This window comes from Staurois parvus, unplaced genomic scaffold, assembly GCF_062004578.1.
Source record: "Staurois parvus isolate SC_StPar_1 unplaced genomic scaffold, SC_StPar_1.0 ptg001621l, whole genome shotgun sequence".
Lineage (NCBI taxonomy): Eukaryota > Metazoa > Chordata > Amphibia > Anura > Ranidae > Staurois > Staurois parvus.
In genome coordinates this window covers 116,928-134,452 of record NW_028319417.1, presented here as the reverse complement: position 1 = coordinate 134,452, position 17,525 = coordinate 116,928, and the positions used below count along the sequence as shown (strand labels likewise).

The window sequence follows — 17,525 nt, the reverse complement described above, 5'->3', positions numbered from 1 at the left end:
CTGGAAGGCTCTGGATTAGGGTGGGTGTCATAATGAGAAAGAAGGGGGGAGTGGGGGTTGGGGGGGGGGCAGGGTTTGAGAAGAGAGTTAGGGGACTGTGTAGCAGACTTGGTGCCCTGTAGGGGTGAGGCTTCAGTTGGAGGCTGGAGAGCACTGGGGGAGGTTGTATGAACATTCAAGAGTTATAGGACTTATGGGTCTCTACCAGCTAGGAAAGAGAAATATGGGGGAGACTCAACGGGGAACAATCATGTATGGCTATAGCTATATGTATATATATATACATACACATACATACATATACACACACACTCACTGGCCACTTTACTAGGTACACCTTGCTAGTACCGGGTTGGACCTCCTTTTGCCTTCAGAACTGCCTTCATTCTTCATGGCATAGGTTCAACAAGGTGTTGGAAACATTCCTCAGAGATTTTGTCCATAATGACATGAAAGTATCACGCAGTTGCTGCAGATTTGTCGGCTGCACATCCATGATGCCAATCTCCATTCCACCACATCCCAAAGGTCCTCTATTGGATTTAGATCTGGTTACTGTGGAGGCCATTGGAGTGCAGAGAACTCATTGTCATGTTCAAGAAACCAGTTTAAGATGATTTGAGCTTTCTGACATGGTGCATTATCCTGCTGGAAGGATCCATCAGAAGATAGGGACACTGGAGTCATAAAGGGATGGACATGGTCACCAACAATATTCAGGTAGGCCGTGGCATTTAAATGATGCTCAGTTGGTATTAAGGGGCCCAAAGTGTGCCAAGAACATATCCCCCCACACCATGACACCACCACCACCAGCCTGAACCGTTGATACAAGGCAGGATGGATCCATGCTTTCATGTTGTGTACACCAAATTCTGACCCTTCCATCTGAATGTCGCAGCTGAAATCCAGACTCAGACCAGGCAACGTTTTTTCAATCTTCTATTGTCCAATTTTGGTGAGCCTGTGTGAATTGTAGCCTACGTGTCCTGTTCTTAGCTGACAGGAGTGACACCCGGTGTGGAGGTGTTCAACGTGTTGTGCGTTCAGAGATGGTATTCTGCATACCTTGGTTGTAACAAGTTGTTATTTGAGTTACTGTTGCTTTTCTATCATTTCGAACCAGTCTGACCATTCTCCTCTGACATCAACAAGGAATTTTCCTCCACACAAATACCGCTCACTGGATATTTTCTCTTTTTTTGACCATTCTCTGTAAACCCTAGAGATGGTTGTGCAGGAAAATCCCAGTAGATCAGCAGTTTTTGAAATACTCAGACCAGCCCGTCTGCCACCAAAAACCATGCCATGTTCAAAGTCACTTAAATCCCTTTTCTTCCCCACTGATGCTCTGTTTGAACTTCAGCAAGTAGTTTTCACCATGTCTAGATGCCTAAATGCATTGAGCTGCTGCCAAGTGGATGGCTGATTAGCAATTTGTTTACCAAGCAATTGACCTAATAAAGTGGCCAAGCCCTCTGTCTGCAGACCCCCCACAGCTACCAGGCCAGGGTTGTGGGAAAGAGGCCATTGTCATCATCAAAACAGAGATAAGGTGCTGTGCTGAGGGGTGGAGGGGGGGGACACCACACCCTGTTGAAGGAATGTGGGGCCAGGTATGGCTCAGGAAGGGGGGAAATGGATCGGTTGGTGGGAACCTTACATTTTTCTTGATGTTTAGAGGAGTGGGCTTGCTTATATAGTTAGTCTAGCTAAAAAAAAGACAAAAGTTCAAACTTTATAAGTTATAATCCTACACTCACAGTTGATCCAGAGGAAGGCAAAAACACAGCAAAGCACGATCCAATTTACTCCTGCTGGGAAAAAAATTCCTTCCTGATCCCCCGAGAGGCAATTGGATATTCCCTGGATCAATGTTACCTATAAATGTTATATCCAGTTATATGGGCTTAGACTTAGATGGGCTCTATTCGCATGAAGACCACCCTAGGTAATGCCCACATTTGATGCTGGGCCTCCATTATTCAAAACCCCGAAATCCAATGAATGAAAGGGGTTTGGGCCAGGGACAGTTAGGCTGGAGAGGAAAGGACTAGATGATGCTGGATATCCGCCAGTGAGAAAATGAGGATGGGGGGGGGGGTCTGTCTGACTGACTTACTGCAGCTTCTAATGCACATGGTGAGAAGCTCACAGTGTGCAGTGAAATCAGAGGAAGCCATTTCAGTCCAGGAGAGGAGCCGGTATTATTTGTGCAAGACTGAAGGGAAGGACAGAATTTACACTTTTTTTCTGTTTGAATGAAATGTTTGCAATGTGAACTTTAGCTCCTTATCTAGACTATATAACTTATCTGAGCGCCGGTGATATTCTTTCATGATTATCAAAAATGTTTTTTATTTGCATTGAATTCCAGGGCTTAAATGTGAAAAATGTCAGAAATTCTGGAAATGTCTGCTGTACTTCGCACGGGTACTGGAAGTGGCCTTTACAGCGTGTCTAGTGATCCATTACCACGTCACATGTAAGTCCCCGAACAATGTACATGCAATCAGCATTTCCACCTTGTTAACCCCCCTAGCGGTCTGATTATTTCAGATTTTTGGTGCTGAACGCGGTACCATTTTTTTGCATGGAAATATGTAGTTTTTTTATTGTAGGCTGTAATTTTTAGGAATAACTCACTTAAATCTGTCCGAACAAGAGTCTAGTAAACATCCCGGGGAGGATAAAATTTGAAACACGAAATCATAAATTATAATTTAATAAATAATCATAAAAAATAATAATAATAAATTTAATTCAATAATATAATCAAACCAAAAACACTGAAATGTGAAATATAGCGCCAAGTTCGCACATCGCTGAGCTCAGTCGCAGAATCGTTTTCAGTGTCTGATGAGGAATTTCCCCCACCAATCATTATCACTCAATTCTGCAAGTGGTTCTGATTTACTATCGTTGTTCTCTAGCCGGTCTAAAACCGCGTCTGACCTAAAGGGACGCTTTTTGGACGCCATGGACTTTTCCCAGTTTCCAGGCAGAAAGAACAGTCAAAATACAGGCAGGGCGCCAGACAAAGCACTCGGGACAAAATGTATGTGAAATGGGTTGAAACAGCAATGTTTTACTATGTAAAATTTGTTTGGAAAAAAATGACATTTTTTAAAATTTTCAAATTTCCCGCCGCCGACGGCGCCCGTACGTCCCGACGTCACAGGGACCGGAACACAGGAGCCGGATGCCGGCATCAGCTGGAGGAGATGGCCGGGGACACTGCAGGGGGGACATCGCGGGAGCGAAGGACAAGGTAAGCGCTGCAGGGACCCCCTGAGCAAGGCCGCATGGTAAGCCCGAGTGTAGATCGGGGTTACTGCTTGTGGTACTGAAACTTTACCCCGAGCTACACTCGGGAATACCGCCAGGGAGGTTAAACACATTTGAAAACTGTGTCAATGGAGGGCAAGGTGACAGGTTCACTTTTATACTCCGTTTCCCGAACAGAACACTCGCTATCCCTTCCTTTAATAGCGGCTCTTTTCTCCATTCTTCAGAATCCAAAAAACGTAAAAGACAAAAAATATTTTTTTTTTTCTGGAGTGGGAATTTGAATTTAAATGTGTTTAGCTAGAGAAGGTCCAGAGCCATTCTCACTTTTCAGATACATAAATTGTATCTAAACCCCAAAACAAAACCATAACATATTGCAGCATGCTAGTTCTTTGATGTGGCGGCTGGATTCGTTTTCTAAGGCTCCATGTACGCGGGACACTTCTGAGCGATGGAAACTGACTGCTGGAAAACGGAGGTTAAAAACATCTGTTTAGTCGGGTTTGTGTAGGCGTTTATGAGCCTTATGCAGGCCATAGACAAGGCGAAGCCAGGCCATTTTTTTAAATAAAAAAAACGAAAAATCGGTCGTTCAAGCAGCTGACGTTACCACCAACGGTTTAAAAAAAAAAAAAAACAAAACGGCCGATTTTCGTCCCGTCTATAGCCAGCAAATATAATAGAGGAGTAATTACTTCTGTCCCTGCAGAGAGCTCCGCTATTATATTTGACATTTGAAAGTATAGCAGTTGCAACATTGTATCTATTTGTATCCATTTCAGATACAATGTTTCTTCTTCTCACACTAACGATCTGAAAATTGGCCGTTTTTTTTTTTTTTCCCCCGGCCAATTTTCCACCCATCTATGGCCTGCATTAGAAGTGTTTTTTTAGAGATAACCTCAGGAGACCTTCCAAAATGCACTGAAAAATACAGTAAAAAATTTACTATTTCAGACATTGAGAGAAATAGAGAGAGCAGAAGCAGAGAGAGCAGTATGTGTGGAGATTAGCTGTCTTTTTTTGTGGTGTTTGCATGTGTTCCAGCCAGGGGCGGACTGACAACTCATGGGGTCCCCGGGCAATAGGGGATCATGGGGGCCCCTGTGTCCTTGCCCACACTCAAAGCACACCCAAAAAATCATATAAAAAGGTACCAGGGGCATTTCATGGGGCCCCCTACTGACCCCGGGCTCTCGGGAAAACACCCAGTGCTCGAATGGTCAGTCCACCCCTGGTTCCAGCTCATTTCTGTGCAGAAATTATTGCAGCAGTGTCTAACAGATTTTCTTTCATGCAAAACTGCAAAGTATGGTGTACCGGGTCCATTTGAGTACCGGGAAAACGCTGTGCATTCATTTTTCATGATGAAAAAAGGCTCTGGACAGCATCTGGAAATGGAACAGTTAAAAAAAATTTCCAAACGCTTATAAACGCGGTTAGCCGCATTTACAAGCGTTTGAAACACTGATAAAATCTACTCCTGAACACACGTTTGTTGCGTTCAAAAAAACAACTGTAAAGTCAACTGCCTGTAAAGGACGATGTGTACACAGACACATAGGAGAACATTAGGGAGGGTTCAGGGGCTGCTGAAGTAAAACGCAGAAAAGCTCCTGAACGTCAGTTTATCAGATGCAGTGTACATGGAGCCTAATACTTCAGGCTTTTTATTTTCACCCGGAGATCCTTCCAGTAACACACGTCCTGTCCTAGGGAGGCAACACTCACTGTACTGTATCTATAGAGGAACAGCGTTGTCACCCTAGGCTGCTCTCCTGATTTAGGCTACACATTCCTCCTCATTGAGTAGGGAGGCGTATTTTGAGAAAAGGAATGCAGTCACCATATCGAAGGACTGGTGAGCTGTCGTAATGATCATTATATTTTTTCTACAGTTTGATTACTAATCCTTTTAAATTAAGATATAAATTCAATTTAACCCCTCGCCCTCCAGAGGATTTGCTCCACCCCCCCTTCCTGACCAGGCCATTTTGTGCGATAATTTAACTGACAATTGCACGGTCATGCAACGCTGCACCCAAATTAAATTTACATCCTTTTTTTGCCACAAATAGAGCTTACTTTTGGCGGTATTTGATTGCCTGTTCATTTAATTTTTTGCACTATAAAGAAAAAAAAAGACAATTTTGGGAAAAAAAAATACTTTTGACATTTTGCTATTAAACATGTCCAGTAAAAATATTTTAAAAAAATCAAATTTAATCATAAATTTAGGCCAAAATGTATTCTGCTCCATGTCTTTGCTACAAGAAAAAAATCCCAATACGTGTAAATTAATTTGTTTACGTGAAAATTATAGCATCTTCAAACGGCAGTATAGATACTGGGATTTTTTTTTTTTAATTTTTACTAGTAAATGGGGGCGAACAGCGACTTATAGCGGGACTGCAGCGGCCATTCTGACACTGGGGGGGGGGGGGGGTAACTGACTTGGTGTCACTGACATCCCCAGTGACACCAATACAGTGATCAGTGCTAATAGAAAGCACTGACACTGTACTTTGTGCTGTGTCTGTTCTTTCAACTGTAAGCACGCTGCTTTGTATGGCTGTGCTATGCAGAGCCATACAAAGCAGTGTGCTAAAGCTGACAGGGGGAGAGATCTGTGTTTTACAGTTCTCTCCCCCATCGGTAATGCTCCTCGATCACCAGATGCCGGCGAGTAATCACCTGTCGAGACCTGGTGATTGACAGCCAAGGCCACGAACAACTGTGCAATACGTGATTTTGTGCACCCGTGCCGCCCTGTAGTAGTATTACTGCTATAGGTAAGACGGAAGGCGGTTAAAGTGCAAATTTTATTCAGAAATGTACATTTTGCTATGAAAATGATGCTTCCGAGTACAGAGAATGAGCATACGTATGGTTTGTAATATAGTTAGTCTGGTTGAGAAAAAAAAGACACAAGTCCATCCAGTTCAACCAATAGAAGGGAAAAAAAAATGGAAGATTTGTTTATCTTCTAAGAATCCATGCTTTGGCATCCCCATAGACATTGCTGGAGTACGGGGACTAGGCAGCTGCTTGTACTACAGTTATTATATCCTATATGGCCAAATGTTAGTGTAGTTTTGATGATAGTGTACTGCAGGGGTGGACTGACCATTTGGAAACTCGGGCACTGCCCGAGGGCCCGGAGTCAGTGGGGGCCCCATGAGACGCCCCTGGTACCTTTTTCATAGGCTATTTTGAGTTTGGGCAAGGACACAGGGGCCCCATGATCCCCTATTGCCCGGGAGCCCCATGAGTTGTCAGTAAACCCCTGGTGTACTGACCATCACAGCTAAAGGAGCTTGTTGGACTTCCCATTCCAAAATGATGGTCATTAATATAGAGTTCATCCACCCATTGTGGCTAAAGCCAGGGCTGCTGTTAGAAACCATGGGGCCCCATACAGCCAACCCGACAAGACCCCCTTTCACCTCCAAAAAAACCACAAAAAAAAACAGTTTACTATGCTTCGGTTATGAATGAACACAATGAGTGATTGATATCTCATTCATTGATAGTTGATTCGCTCATGGTGTTCATTCAGGAAAAGAAAGGGCTGGTAAATGTGGCATTTACTGGACCCTTCCCCCATCCTGAAGGATCCTATTATGTGCTTGCAGCTGCCGTTGGGAAGGAGAGGAGAAAAATCCAGCTTTCAGCTGCTGCAGAGAGAGGCATACAGGGGATAGGTTCCAGTAATTTCCCCCCCTTCCCCCACTGTGTGGATCACCCTACCTGCCCACATCGATTCACCCATCTGCCTGGGACCCCCCTGCTGGCCTGGGCTCTGTACAGGACTAGTGTTACCTCCTTATCCACTGCCTGGCTATAGCGGCCTCAACTTTTCCGGGAAGGATTTCCATGAGGCTTTGGAGAATTTGTGTCCATTCAGCCAAAAGGGCATTTGTGAGGTCAGGTGCTGATTTTGGATAAGAGGATCTGGCTCATAATCACCATTCAAATTCATCCTAGAGGTGTTCAAGGAGTCTATGGTCAGGCGTCTGTGCAAGCCACCCAAGTTCCTCCACATCTTCACACCTATATGAGCGTATTGAATATCCCAAAAACAGTCAATAATAGAGTTACATCCACTTTTGGGGCCATAACAGCCTCCACTCTTCTGGGAAGGCTTCCCATAAGATATTAGAGTGCTTTTGTGGGAACTTATGCCATTCAGCCAATAGAGCATTTGTGAGGTCAGATATTGGTGTTGGGTCAGAAGACCTGGCTCACCATCATCTTTCCAATTCATCTCAGAGATGTCCAAGAAGGTTGAGGTCAGGGATCTATGCAGTCTACTAAAGTTCCTTGATGCCTTCACACCTATATAAACATATTTGATATTGCAAAACCATGGGCATTAATTCAGTGTTGTCCCCCCTCCCCCTTTTTGCAATCATAAGACTCTACTCTTCCGGGAAGGCTTTCCATAGGAATGGAAATTGGAGAGTGTGTGTGGGCATTTGTGCCCTTTGAACAAAAAGAGCATGTACGAGGTTGACCAAGAAGACCTGGCGTGCGATTGGTGTTCTAATTCATCCCAAAGGTGTTCTGTAGGGTTAAGGTTAGGGGTCTGTGCAGGACACGCAAGTTCCTCCACAACAAATTGGTCAAGCCATACGTTTATAGATCTGGCATTGTGCACTGTGGCTGTCATGCTGGAACGTGTCTTTATATGCTGTAGCATTAATAGTACCCTCCATTAGAAACACCTGAGCACAATCATTTTGAGGTGGGTCCTCATACTCATGGCTATATCTTGTATTTTTTCACTAATGCAGGCCATACATGGGTCAAATTCCAAACAAATCTTCTTTAGAAAATCAGAAATTTTGTGCATTTTGTAATCCAACGATGCCACCATTGATTTAGAAATTCAACCGAGCCTTCAATTTCACCTCATGTTGCTACAAAAAAAAAAATATGTGGCCAAGAATTTTCTTTTTTTTCCAGGTTACAGCTCATTTCCTTTTCATTTATATATCTTGCAAGATTCTCCCATCATTGATTAGAAATTCGTTCATTTTTCCAAATACCTGATTACTCAGATTCGATGGTCACACGAAAAGCAGCCATTTCTGTGGCCCACCAACGGTGCGAAATTTGAATGAAAATTCTTTGAAAAGATTTTCGAAAGAAAAGTCTTTCCGAATTCAACTGATGTATGGCCGGATTTAGTTCTAGTGATTCTTCTTGCCCTGTTTGCCCTCTGAGACCCTGATGAGCCTGTGGTCAAGATCCCAGGACTTACCTATTCTAAAGCCACTCTGGTCCGGTCCCAGGCTGAGCTTTCAGCGGTGGCTTCTGTGTTGAGCAGAGGCAGCCGACATTGGATGTCCCGTAGTAAGTCTATGGGTGACGTCATCTCCTACTCATTTCTCAGCCGTTGTCAGCTTTCTCTCTCTACGCAGAAGCCATTGCTGGAGACCAGACTGGAGCGGCTTCTAAATAGGTAAGTATAGGGATCTTTTCTTCACAGGTTTAGATAGATTAGGCCTAGAATGGGGCTGGGAGTAGGTTTAAAGTTAGGATTTGGGTGGAACTCCTCTTTAAGATTGTGCCAGGATATGATAAATAGAACATCTGAAATAGTTTTTTTTATCTCCTATTCATGTTTTACAGATGGTGGAATAGATCTTCAGAAGACAGGGTGCCTCTTCGCTGCCTTTGTGATATTCCTGTTTGTACCTGCCTTCCTGTTTTACCTAACCTATAGATGTAGTAAGTACTCTAGAGTTTTACATTTAAAGGACTTTCCTATTACAATTACAATTGCTTTAGGTTGGTTTCCAAAACATAAGCAGTACACATTCAAAAGGGCCACGTAGCTTAAAAAAAAAAAAAAGAAAAAAAAAATCAAGGTGCAGTACATCAACATTTGATTTTAAGCAGATTTCGGGTCCTAGGTTCCCATATGTAAGAAAAATATATTTTAAATATATTTAAAAAATTTTCTTCCCAAATATATTGACATATATTTGAAATGCTACAATTTTGGCCGTATTCAATATATTTAAAATGAACATACATAGAAATGTGTTTATTACAAAATATCTCAAATATTTTTAAAAATACATTTCAAATACACTGTATGTCTTTAAAAATACAAATCTACATTTTTGGAATGCATTTACAAATATATGTAAAAATATATATTAAAATAACCTGAAGAATATATTTAAAAAATATATATTTAAAAAAAAAATTAATATATTTTGTAATATATAAAGAACGCATTTCAGCAACACACACACAAAATATATTCTTCAGACGTGACAACCTCCATAGAAAAGGGAAAAACCCACCACACACAGTTTACTATGCTTCAGTTATAAATTAACACAGTTAGTGATTGGTAGTGATCACTCATTGTATTCATTCAGGAAAGAAAGGGGCTGGTAAATGTGACATTTACCGGACCCTTCTCCCACTCTCCATCCTGAAGGATCCTATTGTGTGGTTGCAACTGAAAGGAGAGGAGGGAAGGTGACAGGACTGTAGGGGTGGGGGCACACAGGGGGGCCTGGGCAGCAGGGGTTGATCGTATGGTGCACAGGGAGAGTGATGGGTGCAGTGTGGGGGGGCAATTACTGCCAACAATCCCCTGTATGGCTCTTTGCAACAGCTGAAAGGGGAGGAGGGAGAGGAGAATCCAGCTTCTTTCAGCTACTGCAGAGACAGCCATACAGGGGGATCGGTTACAGTAATTGCCTCCCCCCCCTGCCGATCCCCCTCCCTTCCCACATCTGATTCACTCAGCTTCCTGGCCCCCCCCCTGCTGGCCTGGACCACATATGGGAGGACTGGTGGTACCCCCTTATCCACGGCCCTGAGGCTGATATTGGAGAGCATTAATGGTCCACTTCTTGTCTTGAGTTACTCTGCAGGCCTCTAGAACACCCCAATATCCATCCCCTTATTGTTTCTAGATAGCTATTAGAGTTAAAGTCATCCAAAACAGATATAAATAATAAATATTTGTAAAGCACATCTCCTATCTCTTCAGGGACTCTATTGATCTGTAATATGTTCCCAACTCTGTATACCTGCTGTGGCTATTATGAGGGGCTACTACTTTTAACTTCTTATTTTTCCAAGAGACATAAAAGATCTACAGGTGACCTGTCCCACCAGACTACCCCTGTAAATAACAAATATCACTAACTAGCAGGGATGTAAAACTGGAAAATTCTTGATTGGGCACAGTTAAATATTCAAGATCCTGTACATGCATGATGTAACATGATAGGGAATTCATGCATGTAAAGTAGATCATGTTCTGTCCATGCTTAGAATACCAACGTGGACAGAAACCCTTATAAAGGCAGTGACTTCCTTGAAGTGTGAAATCAGATTGATAAGTGTCAAGAATAGAAACAGTTCCATCTATGGTTATGATAATGGGCAAGCTTCCTCCCTCTTGTCCTACTTGGAATTTGTTACAAGATATGAGATGGGCATTTCTGATTAACGGTTTCAAATTCACAGCATTGGTGTCTTTCAATGTCTTTCTAGGCTCTCCACCAAAAACCAAGGAAGGGACATCTGAGGAGAGTCAAATGATGAAGAAAAAACCTTCTAGTGATCTCCCTCCACATAATGGAATGGGGAGACATCCAGAGAATGATGCTCAGCAAATGCCAGCCACAGAGGATGACCAAAGTAATTTTTAATATCGAACTTCTTTAGACGACATGTTCAACATTTTCCATTTTTTTAAATTTTGTATATAAAGTGCTTCAAAAGACTTTGGGGACCACTAGACCTTCAAGTTGAACACATTTGCACAGAATAACTGGACTTTACTTGATGAGATCTAGGTATAACCTGTGACAAAGCCCCAGTTGGTTTGGCAAAGCATCTCAGGTGATCTGGCTGGAGCGGCATTGGCCACACTCATCCACATATTCATGCACTAGGTCGATTAGCAGTGCTTTTTCCTCTCTCTGATGGACTTTATTTGATATTGATATTTATAAATATATTTTTTATATTACAAAAAGCACTTGAAATTGTGGGAAATTTCCGCAATACCTAAATGCATATATGATAAGATTCAGAGAGCCAAAGGCCCCTTTTTATGGTCTTCCTATAGTAACTATAGCCTGCTTTGGGAGAATTTGACCAACCTTGAGTTTTGGGTTGAAGTGTATATCCATCTGTTGGTTCCTTCTAGTTGCCTTTTGAATAACTGCACATTCTTGTGGCCAGCATTTTCCTGTTGGCATTGGTTTTAGTACGCAATATATTTATACTAATTTATTATGAAGGTTGTCTAGATATCACTAGAACATCACAGAAGATAATATAAGCATTATTTTGTAAAGTGCTGAGCAAACTGTTGCAGCTCTATAAATCCTGTATAATAATAATAAGTTATATTCTTTTCTCCAGGATTCAGGTACTATTTCTGTAGCTCATTTTTCCTCCAGTAAATGCCTTCTTTTGGTTTACATTTTGATCTATATAATGGGTTTGTGGACAACTTCATCTCAGGTAATGGCCATGGTTTCCTTATTTCTGCTCATCGCTGGTTGGAGATCTTTCCCAGACCTGTATTCAGTCAAAGAGTGACGGTTACAACAAAGTAAACTTCATGGCATAAAAACATTTCATTCTACTGTGAGTGAGGTCAATTGGCTTCTCCTTTGAGTGGGGGTCACGTGATGCCGGTACACCTTGTTGGAGACCAGAGCTTGCATACGCCAGTAGAATTTCATTTGAAGGGTCATATGGAAAATTTGTTGGTCAGAGCATTTATTCATGCCAACATTGGGTCATCTAATGTTGTTTGAAAGCCCTAAATATTTAAACTAGACCTGCTACTTGAATGGAATAGATTGTAAGCTCCAAGGATCAGGCCCTCCTATCCCTCTTGTTTTGAACTGTATTGTTGCTGTATTGTCTCCCTTTATTTTGTATAGCGCTGAGCAAACTGTTGGCGCTATATAAATCCTGTATAATAATAATAATAATAATAATAATAATAGACTTAAATAGGAATCTCTTGAACCTCGAACAGGCATATTACAATATGTATGTTTTTTCCTGAACAAAAACCACATTCACAAAAAGGTGTTCAGTCAAGAAAAAAATTTCCATCCTGTTCCTTCAAATTTTCTGGTCACTACGGCTGAAAACAATCATTGATTTGACTCCACATTGGAAATTGAACAAATTATTAAAAAAATTTAAATCTGGCCACACACCAGTGGAAATTCATCCAAAAAAATTTTGAGTTCATGGATGGACATTGGCCATTTTTTTTCCATGTGATTTATAGGGGTGAATGCCAGTTTTTAACTATTGCATGAAGCGCATGTGCCATGTCTATGGTTTAACATCTGTACTATTGAAGGTTGTTACTGATGACACCCATGAAGGGTGACATGACTGTGAACATTGCAATAGAATCACTATCTCCACATCATAATACTGTGGGATATTACACGGATGTCATCTGTACCACATCACTGCATGGATGCTGCTCCCACTTTTTTAAAACATCTACATGATAGTTGCCAATGTCTTTCTGTGAGCATATTTGAGTCTTTAAAAACTCTAAGTTATATATTAGTGGTCTCCAAACTGCGTCCTAGGTGATGGATGTGGCTCTTTGATTACCTTCATCTGGCCTTTGGGGCTATATTCTTCTTACGAACACCTACAATGGGAAACTATTCCTCTCACTGACATCAATGATGGGGTACTATTCCTCCCGCTGACACCAAGGATTGGGGCACTATTCCTCCCGCTGACACCAACAATGGGTCACTACCCCCCCCCCCCACTGGCACCAATGGAGCACTATTCCTCCCACTGACACCAATGATGGGGCACTATTCCTCCCACTGACACCAATGATGGGGCACTATTCCTCCCACTGAAACAAAGGATTGGGGCACTATTTTTCCCAATCACACCAATGATGGGGCACTATGCCTTCCATGGACACCAGTGTTGGGGCAAAAGTCCTCCCTCTAATACTAAAGCATTGTATGCTTCCGCTAACACCCGGACATTTTATACTCCCTCTGGCTACAATCTGACCCCCCCTAAAGTCTGAAAAACAGTAAACTGGCCATCTGTTTAAAATGTTTGGAAATCCCTGCTCTATATCTATACCAGAAGAATCCGGTGGTTGCTGCATTTTTTTTAAAAGATATACATTATTATATTTGTGGACATTTCATAGGACATAGGGTGCAGTTCCTTGTGGACTACAATGAGAAATTCTGTTCAATTTATAGAGCAGTGGCCTTCAAACTGCGGCCAGGGGCCGGACGTGGCCCTTGGCTTGTCTTTATCTGTCCTTGGGGGCAATATCCCACCAACTGACACCATCGAGGGGGCACTATTCCTCCCACTGACAGAATTGATGGGGCACTATTCTTCCTATTGATACCAACAATGGGACACTATTCCTTCCATTCAAACCAATGAAGGGGCACTGTTTATGCCTTCTGATGTCGGGGCATTTTCTGCTCCCACTGGTCACAGTCCGGCTCCCCTAACGTCTGAAGGACAGTAAACTGGCCCTTTGCTTAGAAAGCTTGGGGGCCCCTGTTATAGAGGGTCAGCAGTCTTACATATCTCAGGAGGCTTCACATTCCAGTAATGTAGACAGTATTTGTACATTCATGATATTTACAGGAGGAAAATACAAACCCCTCAGTGGAACGTATAGTTCTGTGGGATTTTTAAATCTGTGGATGTTTGACTTATCGATCAGCACTAGTTTTCCGGTACCTGGAGATCTCAATTGGTGTTTGGTCTGATACAGAATAAATAATGTATGATTGATCGATGAATGATGAAAAGGCACCACATTCCAACTTACTTTATATAAAAAGAGCAAATGAATGTATATATTGGACTTTTGAGTTGCTAAACCAGAGACAAAACATTCCATTAATATGATCATTTTTATTGTATAAATATGTCTGAGCTCAAAAATTGTATTTTTTTTTTTCTTTTACTAAATGTGTATTGTTAGAACTACTGTATTCCATAAGGAATACTGTTTACAAACATTGTGCAAGGATTAAGTATTGGTGGTTTACCAATGAGTGCCTACAGTTTCAGATATATTTATTGTTACCTAGATTGTAAGCCCTTGAACCCCTCATGTTTTGTTACTGTATTGTCTCATGTTCTGTCCCCCACTATAATGTACAGCGCTGAGCACACCTTTTGGTGCTATGTAAATACTGTATAATAATAATAAATGCATTCCCTTGTATATGGAGGTTTTAAAAGTCTTTCGATACTTTAGATTTTGTATATTTGTTATTTTCATTGCTCATGTTTTAATTTATCCATGTTATTAAACCTACTTGTAGAACTAGTGTGTGTTTTTGCTTTTGATAACGTTTCCCAAACCCCCATGGATTCTTTGTTGGCCTCTGTGTCCTCCTGCCAGAGCTTTTTTTCAGTGGGAACGCAGTTCCAGCACTGAATGTATTGTGAGCTGGGGATAGGCAGCCAGGATATATCTGAGAAAGAAGGCATAGCCTTCGAAACGCGTCAGCTATACTGAGTGTCTACTCCCATGATGGGAATTCTGAAGGACCCGCTGCACACTGGTATATACCCTTTCAAGCAAACTATGCAATAAATAGGGATATTTAGTTCACACATATTGCAATACATGCTTAAGCTGGCCAACTGCGTCAAAGTAATCCCACTATGGCCAGTCCTACTCTGCCCTGCCTACGCAAGTGCTACTGTGGACACAATGCTAACATAGGGGAAAAGACACAATGGGGAGAGCTACAAGGTTCAGGTCTGGCTACTGATGGGATTCGCGCTGGCTTCTTATCTTTGAAGTCCCTTTGAGGACTACATGCCCGATTTTATTCGCTGTTTGTGAGTACCTATCTTCTATTAATAAATTATGTTACTGAGGTAATGCGCAAGGTTGGTGTGCTTCTTGTTTTTTGTTTCACTTTCCAGGATATATGCCTCCAGGGGTAAGCAGTCTTTCAGGCACAGGCAGTGGTGTATGTAGGTTTTGTGCTGCCCTAAGCAACACAAAAAACAAAAATCAAGTTACACTTACGGTAACGTCTTTTCCAGTCGTCTTTCAGGACAGCACATTGAGAGACCTCGGCTCCTCCCCACCTGAGGAAACACCTCCACCCAAAATAAAAAGTATCACTCCCCTCCGACCTCAGTTCTTGATCCGTACCTCCGGTCACCTGGGGAGACACAATATGAGATAACATGACCACAATAAGACATCTCCTAGAATATTCAGCAACAAAAGGGTGGGCAATTAGTGCTGTCCTGAAAGACTACTGGAAAAGACGTTACCGTAAGTGTAACTTGATTTTTCCCCTTTCGTCTTTCAGGACAGCACCTTGAGAGGATAAGCGAGTACTCACCTCTCGGGCGGGCTGAACGCTTGCAGTTCCTTACTTCCAAAGGCCTGCTATTGCACCAAGACCAGGTTGAGTCTGTAATGCTTTACAAACATTCCGTAGCTGGACCAGGTTGCTGCCCTACAAATCTGTCCTGGGGAAGCTCCTGCCAGCTCAGCTTGAGTAGCTGCTATGGCCCGGGTGGAATGCGCCCTGATTCCCTCCGGGACTTCTAGACCCTCTGCTCGGTACGCTTGTTCAATTGCTAGTCTAAACCATCTAGCAACTGTTCTCCTAGAGGCTCTTTTCCCTTTTCTCGCCCCTGCAAAGGAAACAAAAAAAAGACTCCGTGCTTCTAAATCCTTTAGTCCTTTCAAGATAAAGCAGCACACATCTTCTAATGCCTAACAAATTAAACTTCTCCTGATCTTCCCCTACCGGGTCAGGAAAAAATTAGGGCAACACTATATCTTGTTCCCTCTGAAACTTTTGGGCCACCTTCAGAATGAAGGATGGGTCAGTCCTAAACACCATCCTGTCAGGAAAAATTTGCAAGTAGGGAGTCCTGACTGACAGGGCTTCCAGTTCGCACACCCTTCTATCCGTGGTAACCGCCACCAAAAAGGCCGTTTTAAGCGTGAGATCCCTGAGCGAACAGGACCCTAGTGGCTCAAACGGGGGCTCCATCATTACCCTAAGCACTTTTTTCAAATTCCACATTGGAAAGGGCCTAATCCCAAGGGGTCTCTGTCTTGTCAAGGCTCTAAAAAAACCTGATTACCAAGGATTCCTTGGCTAAAGGGGTTTCCAAAAACACACTGAGAGCCGAAATCTGGCTTTTGAGTGTGCTGATTGAAAGCCCCTTATCGGCCCCCACCTGCAGAAATTCCAGGACAGACACCAATCTATGTGTATCTACTGAGGCCCTGAAGCACCATTCCCTAAAGCAACCTCACACCTTTCTGTAAATGGCTTGGGTTTCCTCTTTTCTGCTAGTCAGGAGCGTAGCCACTAGTTTAGTTGAGAGCCCCTTTGCTAACAGAAGTTGCTGCTCAGAAACCAGGCTGTCAATTTTAGTCTCTCTACCCCGGGACATAGGACTGGGCCCTGTGCCAGTAAATTCCTCCTGGGAGGCAACACCCAGGGCGGCCATATGGCTAAGGCCCTCAGTGTTGCGAACCATGCCCTCCTTGGCCAATATGGAGCAATCAGGATGAGAGAAGTCCTCTCCGACCTGAACTTCCTCAATACCATGGAAAGTAGGGTGACGGGGGGGAAGGTGCAGCACAGCGGGTAATCCCACCTCTGTCCCAACACGTCAACTGCCCTTGAACCGTCCCACCGGCTTAGGGAAAAGAATCTTGGGACCTTGTTGTTTCTCCCTGATGCGAAGAGCTCTATATCCAGGGATCCCCGCTTTCTTACAATGGCCTGGAATACTTCCCCATTTAGGGCCCATTACGACTCCCTGAGCTGACTTCTGCTCAGAAAGTCGGCTATCTGGTTCAGTTCTCCTTTTAGGTGGACGGCAGACAAGGAGGCCAGGTTTCTCTCCACCCAAGACAGAAACCCTGCTGCCAGGGACCAGAGAGACCCGCTCTTTGTTCCACCCTGTTTGTTTATGTAAGCCACAGCTGTTGCGTTGTCCGTCAGGATGCGGACATGCTGGCCACTGACCCTGCTCTGGAAGGAGCGGAGAGCCTCTAATATTGCTCTCAACTCCCTCCAATTTGAGGATTCCTTCCTTTCTCCTAGGGACCACTCTCCCTGGACCACTAAATCCCCTAGGTTAGCCCCCCAACCATGGGCACTGGTATCCGTCGTGATCTCCTTGACCACCAGGAAACACCATAACAG

General features: G+C 43.0%; 1 protein-coding gene across 2 annotated transcripts in view; it reads left to right on the top strand.

Annotated features, from left to right (window-relative positions):
- LOC149435037 (uncharacterized) overlaps positions 1–14,650 on the top strand; it is a 72,143-nt gene extending 57,493 nt beyond the window's left edge. For both annotated transcript variants that reach the window (XM_089663075.1, XM_089663073.1), the window contains exons 8-10: positions 2,378–2,485; positions 8,929–9,027; positions 10,822–14,650. In XM_089663075.1, coding sequence (XP_089519201.1) covers positions 2,378–2,485; positions 8,929–9,027; positions 10,822–10,979 — 365 coding nt within the window. In that variant the 3' untranslated portion in view covers positions 10,980–14,650. The remainder of the gene's footprint in view (positions 1–2,377; positions 2,486–8,928; positions 9,028–10,821) is intronic.
- Positions 14,651–17,525: the final 2,875 nt, after the last annotated feature.